The sequence below is a fragment of the Protopterus annectens genome, chromosome 4.part0, assembly GCF_019279795.1.
Source record: "Protopterus annectens isolate FY-2018-M chromosome 4.part0, PAN1.0, whole genome shotgun sequence".
NCBI lineage: Eukaryota > Metazoa > Chordata > Ceratodontiformes > Protopteridae > Protopterus > Protopterus annectens.
The window spans coordinates 230629770-230643001 of NC_056733.1; the positions used below are offsets into that span (position 1 = coordinate 230629770).

Sequence of the window (13232 nt, forward strand, 5' to 3'; positions counted from 1 at the left end):
CTTAGCCCCTTTGGGACCCTGGGAGATTGTCTCTGGATCAGCAACAGGGCTTTCGTAAAGGAATTTGTGTGAGTCAGGCACTCTATAGTATCTATCTGGTTTGGCTGGAGGAGGAGGCAGAGAATCTGGATTTAGACTAGATTCTAAGTAAACATCATCCACAATGTCTAAAACTGGGGGGATAGCAAGTGGTCTGTGCTGGAGGAGTAAAAGAAACTCTCGGAGCCTTTTCTTTGAGTCGGAGTAGTCCTGACCTTCCCAGTGGAAATGTTCCCTCATGGTATGTAAGGTTTCCCCAAAGGAATAGTCTTCAGGGGGAGAAGCTGAGGAAATGGAATCTTCATAAGGGGGAAAGGAGTAATCCTGCTCCTCAGAGGAGCCTGAGGAAATAGACACTTGATCAGAGGAGGCATAATCCTCCTCTTGTCTAGGCCTTTTGTCGGGGGGGGGGGGGGTTGGGAACCCCTGATTAAAGAAATCAAACCTTCAGCCATTTTAAGCATCTGTTTCTTAGGCATGGGGCCTTGAACTGGAGACTGAAGTGCAGTCTTTTTTGGTTTTAGAGCAGTCTTAAGCTTAGCATAAGATTTTATGGTGAGAGTAGTCGGTCTGAAGACACCTTCTGAAACCGAAGGTGTTTCTACAGCACCGGCTTCTCCTTCTGCAATGTTGTGTGTAGGGCCTAAAGAAAATGGCTGTGTCGGCCTAGAACTCTCTGCCAGAGAATCCGAAGCGGTCTGGGGTTCCAATTCTGCGGTAGCCAGGGGCTGCGTAGGCACCTCACTGAAAACCGGAGAACCGACGACCGGCCCAGCCGAGACCTTGGAGACTGGCTTGGATCTAGGCTGTCTTTATCGTTGCGTTTTTTATGCACGCCGGTAGTCAGTTGCTCTGTTGGCATAGTGTAATTAAATTTCCTACCGAAGTAGTGTCATGCGAAATCAAAGCGTCACTTTATAGTTCGCTTATTGAACCTAGCACAAAACCGACCAGTAACGTCGTGGTCTGGGCCTAGGCAAGGTATACAATAAGAATGAAAGTCCTTATGAGGTATTTGCTTCAAACAAGAAATGCAATTGTTAACTTTTTCTAACATTGGACTGAGGCAAGAAAAAGGTTCCCCAATGGGGTACTTAGCTTTGAAGACTGCGGACTGAAACTCGATTCGAAAATCTCAGGTGTCGGCCGACCGGCACTTGCGAACTGCTTCTGCTTCGGGCACCGTGCGGCAAGAAAGACTGGAGAAAATGGCGTCGGATTCCTCTTGTATAGCCCTGGCGCACTGACGTCAGGGAAGAAGCGACAGCAACCGACGCCGGACCAAGACTATGGAATTCAGGCCGAATGCGGGACCGCCTGACGGCAGGATAACCCAAGTGTGATGACTGCAGCAGGGTAACATGATGAACATCTGGAGTTTCTTCAGTCGAGCTGCATAGGGCATCTGTTTGAGGCCAGTGATCTTCTTGGTGAGGTACTTCTGTGGTCTTTCCAGCTGTTGCAGGTGTCTTGTAAGGTACATCCCAAATGGAGCGTTGTACTCTATGACGGTCTGATGAGTGATGAGTAGAGGGGCACAATGACCTCTTTTGATCTGGATGCAAACCCTTTTGTGATTAGGTGGGCCACATAGAAGGATTTTCTAACCAGTTTGGCAATGTGATTATCAAAGGAGAGATTACTATCTGCTTGGGTCCTCAGATCCCTTATTACGTTTTCCGTATTTAGGGGGCTACCACCTAAGTGGTAGTTTGTGGGTACTTTGTTATTTCCAAAGGGAATAACTATGCACTTTTTGGCATTTAGCTTGAGGCCATGACTTTGACAGCTTTTGGAGGATGTCTGTCAGCCGGTGAGTCAATTATAGCCCCTAGTTTGCAGTTGTCTGCAAACTTGGTCAGCCATAGTCCTCCTGTGCTTGTCTGTACTTCTGAGAAGTATATGCCAAACAGGAGGGGTCCTAGGACTGAGCCCTGTGGAACGCCACTTGTAACCGGTTTAGAGTCAGACCTAGCTCCTGCAACTCTCACCATGTGGGCTCTGTCCATGAGCCAATTGGTAACCTATCTTGTGACATAGGGGTTTATGTTCAGGCTGGTGAGCTTGTCTAGAACACCAGAATGAAGAATGGTGTTGAAGGCCTTTGCGAGGTCTAGGTAGGCTGTGTGTACCACCTTTCCCTTGTCTGTAGCTTTGGTAACTGTGTCAAAGAAGTCCACCAGGTTTAGGAGGCATGATCTGCCCTTAAAGCCGAACTGGGTAGGGTCCAGTGTTTGGAGGTTCCCAATGTCTCTGTTAATGAGTTCCATGATGATGCGCTCCACAGCCTTGCAGACCAAGCTAGTCAGGCTTACAGGGCGATAGTTCCCGGGGTCTGTTGCAGCTCCACCTTTGTGGAGCGGAATAACCGTTGCTGTGCACCACTCTGTGGGTACGTAGCCTGTGGAGAGGCCGAGTATTAACAGTGTGTTTAGGTGAGGGGTTAGTTCGTCTTTGAGCTCATGTAGGACACAGCCTGAGAGACAGTCTGGTCCCACTGATGCTGTGTTTCTGGCTTTGGAGAGGGCTATTTTAACCTGAGTGTCTGTGATTTTAGGGGCTCTACATTCTTCTGGTATGGTTATGGGCCCTTTTGGGGGTGAGAGGGGTGAAGTTTGCACTGAACCTGTCTGCCAGGATGTTGGCAATATTGGTTGGTTTAGTGTATTTTATGCCATTCTGTACCAACTCCGAGCAGATCTGAGCACTGCCACTTAGACTCTTGACATAGCTAAAGAATGCCTTGTGGTTATCTTTGGAGCCCTTAGCAAGTTTTCTTTCAAAGCTCGCCTTGAACGATTTTATGAGGGATCGTAGTTTCTTGCTGATACTTATCAGGAATATCTTCCCTTCTTGGGATTTTACTCTTTTCTGTACTAGTTTCCTCCTTCTATTGTATAGCTTGTTTAAGGCAGGGGTCCACCAGACTGGTTTCCTTTTCTTAGAGGAGTGAGTCTTGGTTTTGCTTGGGATAGCACGATCCATGCATTCTTGTAGGTGCCCGCAGAATGCATTAGCAAAGGATTTTGCAGCTTGGACAGCGTTATCCTTTAGCATGGGGGCCTTTGAAACTTTCCACCTCCATCTTAAGTAATGTGAAGTTTGCTTTTGAAAAGGTTTTCATGGTGGTTTCTTTGTCCGGGGGTGGGGGCGGAATGCGAATATCCAAAGTGATTCGTTTATGATCAGATCTAACCAGCAAGGGGTTGACCACCAGTGTGGAACACCGGTCACCCATGTTGGTGATGACCAGGTCCGATATATTGTCACCACTGGTGGGAGTGTTGACCAGTTGTTCCAGGGCATTTGAGTTTATAAATTCTAGGAAATGTTGTGCAAGGGAGTTAGTACTTGAGTAGTTCTCCCAGTTAATGTTAGGGTAGTTGAAATCACCCAATATTAGGGTGTTTAGTAGGACCTCTATGTTACCCAGTGTTATCAGAAATGCGGAATGGGGGGCCTGGGACATGGTGGGTGATCTGTAGCAAGCTATAATTTGAATGGCAGTTTTGCCCGTTGTTAGTTGCAGGTGGATAATCTCTGAAGCATCGTGCTGTGCCACTAACCTGGGGGTGTGGGTATCCTTGATGAATATGGATACTCCCCTGCCTTTTGTATTTCAGTCCGGGTTCTGTGGCCGAAATGTATGGTATGAGTTTTAGCCTGGTAGTGCTGGGGTGCTCTCTGGAGCCTTAAACCACATTTCTGTTACTGCACATATATTGATTTTCTCCATACTGAGGAGTGTCTCGAGTGTGTGCATTCTGAGGTTTAGACTTCTGGCACCGAGTAGTATTACCCTTAGATGTTTTGTTACTTGTGCTATTTACAGCGGTGGGTTTGTCTTTTGAGCCTTGCCTAAAAAAGGCACTATGGGGGTGGCAAGGGCCTTGGCCAGTATTCGCAAGCCTAAGGGTGACAGGTGCAAGCAGTCTCTAGCGAAGCAGCGTGGCATGTCATCCCAGGCAGACAGACACTGGATCCCCTTTGAATGACACCAGAAACTTAGCCAATTGTTGAAATTGCCAATTGTTTCTTTACACCGTGGTATAATTCTTGGTGAAAGCAGGATGCTACTCAGGGTCAGGGTCAGACAGGCCTCAGCTACGTGATCAGAGAGCTCTTCCATGTCTCTCCATGTAGTCCAGGGAGGTACGGCTCAGGTCATTCACACCAACATGGACAATGAGAGAGTTGTATTTGTACTTGTTCTGGAGTGACACGAGTGCTTGTGTTATGTGGCAGATCCTGGCACCTGACAGGCAGCTAACAGTAGCCTTCTCCTTATTCAGCCTAGTGAGTGGGAAGTCAGTGTGCCTGACTATAGTCACCTATTACTAGTATGCTGGGTAAGTTATTTTGGCTTGAGGGCTGTGACTGCGTGTCACACTGGTTTTGTGAAATGTGTTTCATGGTTTGTGTTGGGGGGTGGAGGTTGCTTGGATGTCTGCTTTGGAGGACTTTGTTGCTTTTGCAGATTTTTATTTAGAGCCTCAAGAGTATGTTTTCGTATATTTGTGTGTGTTTTTTGCCGGTGCTGGTTTAATGGGTCTATGTGAGACTGGTGGTGTGATGCCAGTATTTCCCTTCTCCTCTTGACTGTCTGATCCAGTCTTGGGTTGAGAGAGCTTAGCCTCCAGTTTGGCTGTATAATTGCATCTCTCACATGCATTAGTGTTTGGTGGTACGAGAAGAGGGTTGTCTGTGTACATGAGGCAGTTGTAACATTGCCTCAGAATGCCCAGACTCACCAGTTGGACTGGAGAGTACACCAGAAACTGCCCTTTTGACATGCCTGGATAGGTACAGCAAACTGTTTTACTGAATGGCTGGTAAGGTCGAATAGAGAGCCTTATCCTTCTGTAGTGCTAGGGTTTATAAGTGCTTGCTATGAGTTTTGAACAAGTGCCAGACTGAGAAATGAATGGCTTAAGTGCTTAAGTTGAAAGTTTGTCAAGTTCCAAGGGAAAAATTGAAGAGGAGACTGTGGAACCAGGAATAATTATACCCTAGCTGACCGGTGCTGCCCTGCGCGCAAAACCAGGATAGGAACAATGTTTTATGCTTAAAGCTGGAACCACAAAAAAGAAACAAGGCACCAGCGGGATACAGAAACCAGATTTAATGAGAAAACTTCTTCAGGGATGAAGTCGTCTTTGGATATACTCTGACGAAAGCACTAAGAAGTTTTATCATTAAATCAGGTTTCTGTATCCCGCTAGTGCCTTGTTCCTTTTTTGTGGTTCCTGGTTTGTGGTAATGTCTACGGCTGCTTATGCCAAAAGCTGCAGAGCAGCATCTTTTTTTCATTAAGCTTGAAATAGTTCTCAGTACATCAGGTTAATACATATTCTATGCTCTTACTGAAGTTTAGTATCAGAGGATAAGTAGGTAACAGTGCCCAGCTTAAAGTCATCAGCAAATCTGGTCAACCACACTTCTGGGATACTGTATTGTATTGGATGCCTGCAAAATAAATGCCAAACAGTAGACGGCCCAGCACTGATGCATGGGGTATACCATAGCTGCACTTTGTACAGAATTCTCTTTTTATATTTTTGTTTATTTACACCTACATATATGACATTCTTGGAATGTACTACTACTATTTTGTTTTGTCAGTTTCGGTTTGTTTATAATGCCTTCATGTACTACTCCTAGATTGTGCTTTATTTGCATCTATATTTTTGTTTAGGTTACATGAGACTTTAGTACCCATACAGTAAGGGAATACAGTCACCATCATTCTTGTCCACTCCCCTAGTTATATGTCCTAGCAATAATGACCTATGCCACTGTACCTTCACATTACAAGGAACAGTTAAGCCTAATAGTGATTATGAAGTTAAGCTACAAAATCTGGAAGAAAAGGTAACACCAAATTGCTATTTGATAAAAAAAAGACAAAGTGGAGTCCCAGAAGATAATTCTAATTTCCAAATTCTAAATTCCAGCCCCTACTAAGCCATAGACTTATTGCATTCCTTAGTAGAATCCTTTATGCTAACCAGCCTCACACCATGTAAACAAAAGTGTGTGTTCCTTAAAAATATAAACCACCACACTGAGCTGTTCCATGTACTACACCAACTGTTAATGAGCCAATATTACAAATCCACAGAAGAATTTCAATTCAACTGGAATCTGCTTTTAATGTAGATCACTTTAAGAAAACTGCCAATGTACTTATCTACTGGCAAACATACTAACCAAGATGCAAACATACGGTTAACGTTTTTTCCATATGATAAAGATCCAAAGCAAATGATCTGCAAAATAATGTGCTGCTGAGATGGTGGGAGGTTAGCTTAAAGGTTATCCAACTAGTAAATCATGAAAATGTCAGAGTAGGTACACATTATCCCCACATACACTAGAAAATAAAATACATTTCCATAAACTTACATAGTTGTGAGACGTTGCCGATCCACTGAGATGGTCTGACAAGTAGAATGGAGCTCAACACGTGCCGTTGATTCTGTGGCATCTTTTACCACTCCAATGTAACCTAAAATGCACAAAACACCAATCATGATACAAAGATGACTTTGGGATGTGTTAAACTTTTCAGACTTATCAGGAATATTAAATGTTTTTCTTCAATTCCGAAATTAAAAACCTGTACCTTTATAAGGTCCCTGTGAAATACGTATGGTCTGTCCAATAAGGTCACTGTCTCTGCGGCCTCGACCCCGTCCCATTCCACCACCAAAACCACCTCTTTGCCCTACAAGATAAATTGATGGATGGGTCATAAATACATCTGTCACCCCAGCAAAAAAAGACAAACAAACATCTAAGCATTTTCAAAACATATCAGACTACAAAAGCTCCTCACATAAATTAAATACTCTAAAAGCATATTCTATATTTAAAAAAGTGATAAACAAAAAGTGAAAGCAGTCATGTTCTTACCTCCTCCACTAGGGTGTGAAGGACTGCTAATTCGAGGACTCATGGGAGTAAATCCAAAAGTGAAGTTGGTAACATCTCTAGGCTAAAGATAATACAAATATATATGAATTTCCAGGACCAACATTAAACATGAACCATACGCTATGAAAACAGAGCGAGGAGACAAAACAGATATTAGAATACAACTTGTGCATTGGGTAATCCAGTGGGATTACTTTCCTAAGAACCACCCCCCACAGCAATTATAAAGACATCTAAATCAGCAACCACCCTGCTGCTACATTCATATCAAAGTACCCTTGCACTAAACTAGGTGGACATATCCAGTCCAAGGTCCTCACCTCTGACCAATATAAAACCTATGCAAACCACAACTGAAAGAAAAGATATTCTAAACCTTTAATACTTAAAGAAAAACTCAGCAGGGCAAGTAACACAGTTAAATAATGGGGATGGGAGAAGTGCAAACAAGTACACATATTACAGAGGGTTTACTAGAAGAGTAAACAATAACAGTGAGTAGTCACTTTACCCGTGTGACAAAAGGAGTTAAAGGGGTGATTCTGTCTTTTGACTCTAGTGATATTTTCTGGCGAAATTAAGAACAGCAAGAACCAACAATGCATGCAAATTAGCTTGCTCTTTTTAAGACATTCAACACCATTTCACTTAAAGGAATAACTGACAAATTAAAACCATTCCATATCCAGATATACATAATTAATGGGAAAGTACTGTTTAGACAACAGAGTGAATCAAAATAGGGTGGGGTTGTGTATCCTTCCAAGGGTGTTACCAGTGGCAACTCAAAGGGCTATGCATTGAAGTCTTTTTTTTTTTTAGTCAAACAAGTGGGAATTGGGCTCTCAATAAACCGAAACATGGATACTTTGAAACCAGGTATTTCAATAAATCAGGCAGATTTTCTCAAAGACAGTGTACAAAAACACACACTTAGTGCAGTAGTAATGACCTCACCTTTCATCATATTAATTAGTAGATCATGAAACCTGGATAAAAGAACAAATAACTGCAAAGTAAATGCATTATAAAAAGTTATAAGTTATACAAAGGATGCCGTGTCATACAATGATTGACATTTTAAACCATGAATCAACAGACTGAGGGATTAGACTGATCCAAATCACTTTTTACAGAAAATAATAAAAGTTCTGTACACTTTAGAGTAGAGAAATACTGGGCATATTGCTGTAGAAGGCTGTTACTGATGTGAAATTTGATAAAATGCCTTGATATTATACAATGAAGTACAATTCAAGCATGAATTCTGTAAGTGTAGCTGGTTTATATGGTTTGCCAATTCTCATCACTGGATGGCAAGTCAGCTAACCAACATTGTCCAGTGCACTGTGTAAAGTATACATTTAAAAATTTGTTAAACTGTAGTGATGAGATAAAAATATACAAGCTGTTTTTATAAACACAACGCTTAGGATGGAGCCTGTGTATAATATTGCCTTGTCCTCATTTGGATTAGAGCTAAGAGGACCAGCTGTCCGAGTAAAACAAATTACATTCTCTACTTGTAATTGTGAAGGCTGCCAGCCTAGCCATATAGAATTGTGCACATAATTCTATCATTTGTAAATATGAATGTTGAAATACAAACTTGTTTTCTTAAATGAAAGAATATGCTGTAAAATGTTCAACTTAAAACAATGTAGCAACATTGCCATCTGCTGTAAAGAAAGCTAAGTCAAGCATTTCTAGTCTGCCCTTTGAAATTAAAATTACTTCATGCTGTCCTTTGAAGTTAAAGATTCAGAGTCATTCCGTCTGGGCTAGCATATTCTTTCTATTATTTTAACCAAGAGTTAGATTGCTAGATTTAAATATGCAAATGTATTTTTATTGCCATGGTTTCTGCCTAAGGGTAAAAGAATGTAGATGCAGTTTCTGTTGACCTGGGAACACCAGGAAAGTGAAAGAATGATGTAATGTTTATCAGAACTGCAATTTCAATTTAAACAGAGAGAATCAGAAGGCATTAAGCATTTTTTGTCTTGATCATCCAACTCACAGCACTGCCTGTTGTCTTATGTAAGTTATCTTATACTTGTATTTCCTTTTAGGAATAGCTAGGAACTAGAAAGATTAGACAGTGTTTTTCTGTGATGTCAGAACTGTACTACTGAATTATTTTAAGTATTTCTGTGTGTTCTCTGAACTCTTTTGACTAGCACTGTGTAGTAGAAAGTATTGTCTTGTGGTTTTAATTATTTATTAGGTTCATAGGTTTATACTAGGCTATCTGCCCTAAGGCATTTATAAGCCTAGACCAAAGTTTTGTGGCTTACGCCACCCCTTATGTTAAAAAATACTGTGCCCATTAGTTTGTTGTGCCTCTGTCCAGCAGTGACACAGAGATGATTCCCGGGGTAAACCTATGATCTCCCATCCACCGGTCAAGATTTCTCTTGAACAGAGCCAGCGAGGTGCTCTGCCTCACATGGACCGGGATTTTATTCCACAGCATAGGGAGTCTCTGGGTGACAAATCTATCCCTCCAGCATGTCCTATTTATATCTGTGCTAAGGTTTAAGTCGCTTGCTCTAGTGGATCTGGTAGATTTGGATTTTTTGAGGTGGAGCATGTCCATTAATTCCGGGTTGGACATGGCCTTGTATGTCAGGCATAGGTCACCTCTGAGCAGGCGGTATGCGACTGAATAGAGTTGGAGTTTCTTCAGTCTGGAAGCATATGACAGATTTTGGAGTCCCTTTATCCTTTTGGTGAGGAACTTTTGGGGTCTCTCCAATTGCTGCAGGTGTCGGGTGAGATACATCCCGAATGGGGCATTGTACTCAATCATTGGTCTGATAAGTGAAGAGTACAGGGGAACAATGACCTCACTTGATCTGGATGTGAATCCCTTCATGATCAGGTGGGCAATGTAGAAGGTCTTTCTAACCACTTTAGCAATGTGAGTGTCAAAAGAAAGGCCACTGTCAACCTGGGTCCCCAGGTCCCTGATAACCTCTTCTGTGCTTAATGGATTGCCACCTATATGGTAGCTTGGGGTTACCTTGTTTTTCCCGAAGGGTATGACTATACATTTTTTGGCATTTAACTTCAGGCCATGGCTCTGGCACCAGCTATCAGTTTCCGTGAGACCCCTCTGAAGGATATCTGTGTCCGATGTACTTTCCACTATGGCGCCCAGTTTTTAACTGTGTCTGTTTTGTGTAGAGAGAAGTTAAGTTCTAAGAGTACATTGCATGTATATAAGGGTCCTGTACCAAGTCACTCTAATAAGCCTTGAGACTGTTTAGTCATACTACCAATTGGATAATAATATTGCACAGTAATAATTGGGCACCCTTTAAAGGACCTTTAGGTAGCTGATAAATATTAGCTGGGTGGTGGCAGGATTACTACCGTATAGTCTGGGTAAAAGGGGCACAGCTGGAGAACCTGTGCCAGCTTTTCCCAGGAGTGTCTGTGTGGTTGTACAAACTTATCTCAAAGTGTGTGTGTGTCAGCAACTTGGGCAGGGACACGAATCACTGGTTGGACAGAGAGGGTGCTGGAGATTTTAGCTTGCCCAGCTGGCTGAGATCTGGACCCTATAGCTGTGCCAGTGGGGAGTCTTATTGGGGACCTGGGGAGCAAGGGAGCGACCAGCCCCAGACTGACTGTGATCTCAGTGTGCTCTTAAGGGAAATTGCACTTTACTGTGTGTATTTGTTCTCCTTTCCTCTCACATGAGATGCCCTCTCTGGTGTTGGTGGTGAGGATTGAGGCCCTTTGATTGCTGGGCCAGGGCATGGGCGTCACAGTAATTTTCACTTTTTTCTGTTAAATAAAACCAGATTAATCTCTGACTAATTTACACCTAGCAAAACTGATAAATCATACTTTCTAGTCGAACTTTAAAGGGAACACCTAGACATTCCAGGAAAACTGAATTTACATTACTGTAATCAGACCTATTATTAAATACACAGAATACAATACTGTCTTTTGTAGATTTAGAAAAAGCCACCTGAAACAATTTGAAAATGTACGATTCCTTGCTAGAAAAGTTACAAGGCTGGGAAACAAACTTTTCAGAAAGATTGCGGGACATATTATATTCCATAGGTTACTAAGAGATGACTTCTTCTGGTCTTTAAGACCATCTCACCCAGTACTATGTGAAGGCATATGTCTGGAAAACAATGAGGCACCTAATACCAGGCAAGAAACCTAGTATTAATAAACAATATAAAAAATTTAACCACGTTACATACTGCCTTCTAATATTACAGGGTCATATTACAAATCAGCAGCAGTCTTTCATCTGCCTTCTTTAGAACAACCTTGATGGGGGGAGGGGGGCTGGCCAACATGATGACAGTCTAACAGCTTAGTTTCTCAGCTCTGCTATTTGTGTTACATTTCTGACCGGATTATCAGCAGCCCGAATACAAAATATTTTCCACTTACTCATATACTTTCTTGATGGAAGCTTTTTGAGAAGCTAGAATGATAACTTTGACTGGCAAAAAGAATGTAGACCCTCTGGCAATTACAGGAACTGGAGAAACCATGGGGTTAACTTGAGTAAGTGGAGATCTGAGTTGAGTCCTAGCACAAGGTGAGAGAGGAGGTCTGCTTTGGGTTCCAGTATCGATGGAGAATGTCTAAGGTGAGACCAGAGGAAGGGGAACCAAATATGATGAGGCCAAAACGGGGGCAATGAGGATCACTGTGCTCCTTAACAGTATGGCTTTCTGAAGAAATTTTGGGATCAGTGGAAGATAAGGATAAGCATAAAGGAGACCAGTGGTTAATCGTGGATCACATCATCTGTCAGGGAACTCAATGAAGGAGGGAGCAGAATGAAGTAACTGCTACACTTGTTGTTGTAAGGGGAAGCAAAGAGACTGCAGCAGGGGAGACCCCAATGGTTGAATATTTTGGTCACTACTGACTGAGGGACTGCTAGTGGGGCATCAGAATGGATCTGTTGAGTGTGTCTGCTAATGCGCTGTATTTCCCCTGTACATGTTGCAAGTAGAAAGCAGTTTGAAGAGATCGCCAATTCACAAACCATCATGGCTTCTCTGCAGAGAGGGTAGGAACTGGTTCCTCCTTGCTTGTTGATATACCAGACTACTGACATGTTGTCTGTGCGAATCACCATGGTCCCCAGAGGGAAAGCCTTCTGAAAGGCTTGCAACAGTACGAGGGCAGCTCTCATCTCAAGGACATTGATATGCAATTTGGTCTCTGAGTTCATATGCCTTGGACCATCTACTATCAAAATCCCCCCACCCTAGGTAGTAAGCGTCCGTAGTCACCGTGGCTGTTGGGAGGGGAGAATGGAAGGTCTGCCAACCGTCAGGTCTGAGTGAATCCACCACTGTAGAGGAGTCCTGCAAATGTTGGTCATCCTGAAAGGAACAGATAGGGACTGATGCAGAACTCACCACTGAAAGCACAGTTGTGTACACTTACCATAAATGTAGATGTTCGAGTGTATTCACTGTTGCAGTCATCACATTTGGGTTATCCTGACAGGGGTAGCCCTCAGTCGGCCCTAATACCAGAGGTTTAGTATTACTGTGTCGGTTGCTGTTGCATCAGTTTTTCTTGTCCTAACTGTCAGGAGCCCCCAAATAGGGGAGCTAGGTTATGGTGGAAGAACACCACCAGTAAAAAGTAAACACCAAAAATTCCCTGTAAGGAAAGAGAGAGAGAGAGAGAGAGAGAGACAGACAAGGGTGATGGGGGGACCAGGACTGCAACAGTGAGTACACTCTAACATCTACATTTATGGTAAGTGCACACAACTGTACTATGGTTCTTCATGTTTCACTGTTGCAGTCATCACATTTGGGTTGATTCCCAAAAGCTGAAGAAAAGGGTGGAGGCAGTCAAGAAGACTGGGGGCTGACTAGGATGCCCTGCAAGACTGCAGTGGCAAAGTCTGCCCTGGATTTGGAGAAGATAGGCAGGTGGTAATGCTTGGTGAAGGTATGAACAGCTGTCCATGTTGCAGCCTCCAGGATGTCCCTGGTGGGGACCCCTCTGAGAAAAGCTGCAGATGTGGAGGTTGCCCTGGTGGAATGTGTCCTGACCCCCTTTGGGGGCGGTTTCCTGTGCTGTTTGTAGCAGAAATGGATGTAGTGTACTATCCATTTAGAGATTGCTTGTTTGAATATGGCCTTGCCCTCTGCTCCTGTTGTGAAGCTGACTAGCAATTGATCAGTTTTTCTAAAAGATTTAGTCCTGTCCAGACAGAATCTGAGCTGTCTGTGCACATCTAGAAT

The 13232-nt window shown here is 43.0% G+C and overlaps 1 protein-coding gene across 1 annotated transcript in view; it reads right to left on the minus strand.

Annotated features, from left to right (window-relative positions):
- Positions 1-13232, minus strand: part of SUPT5H (SPT5 homolog, DSIF elongation factor subunit) — a 1344557-nt gene that overhangs the window by 209685 nt on the left and 1121640 nt on the right. The window contains exons 16-18 of the mRNA XM_044069729.1: positions 6955-7036; positions 6665-6766; positions 6445-6547 (exon numbers count right to left, since the gene is read on the minus strand). Coding sequence (XP_043925664.1) covers positions 6445-6547; positions 6665-6766; positions 6955-7036 — 287 coding nt within the window. The remainder of the gene's footprint in view (positions 1-6444; positions 6548-6664; positions 6767-6954; positions 7037-13232) is intronic.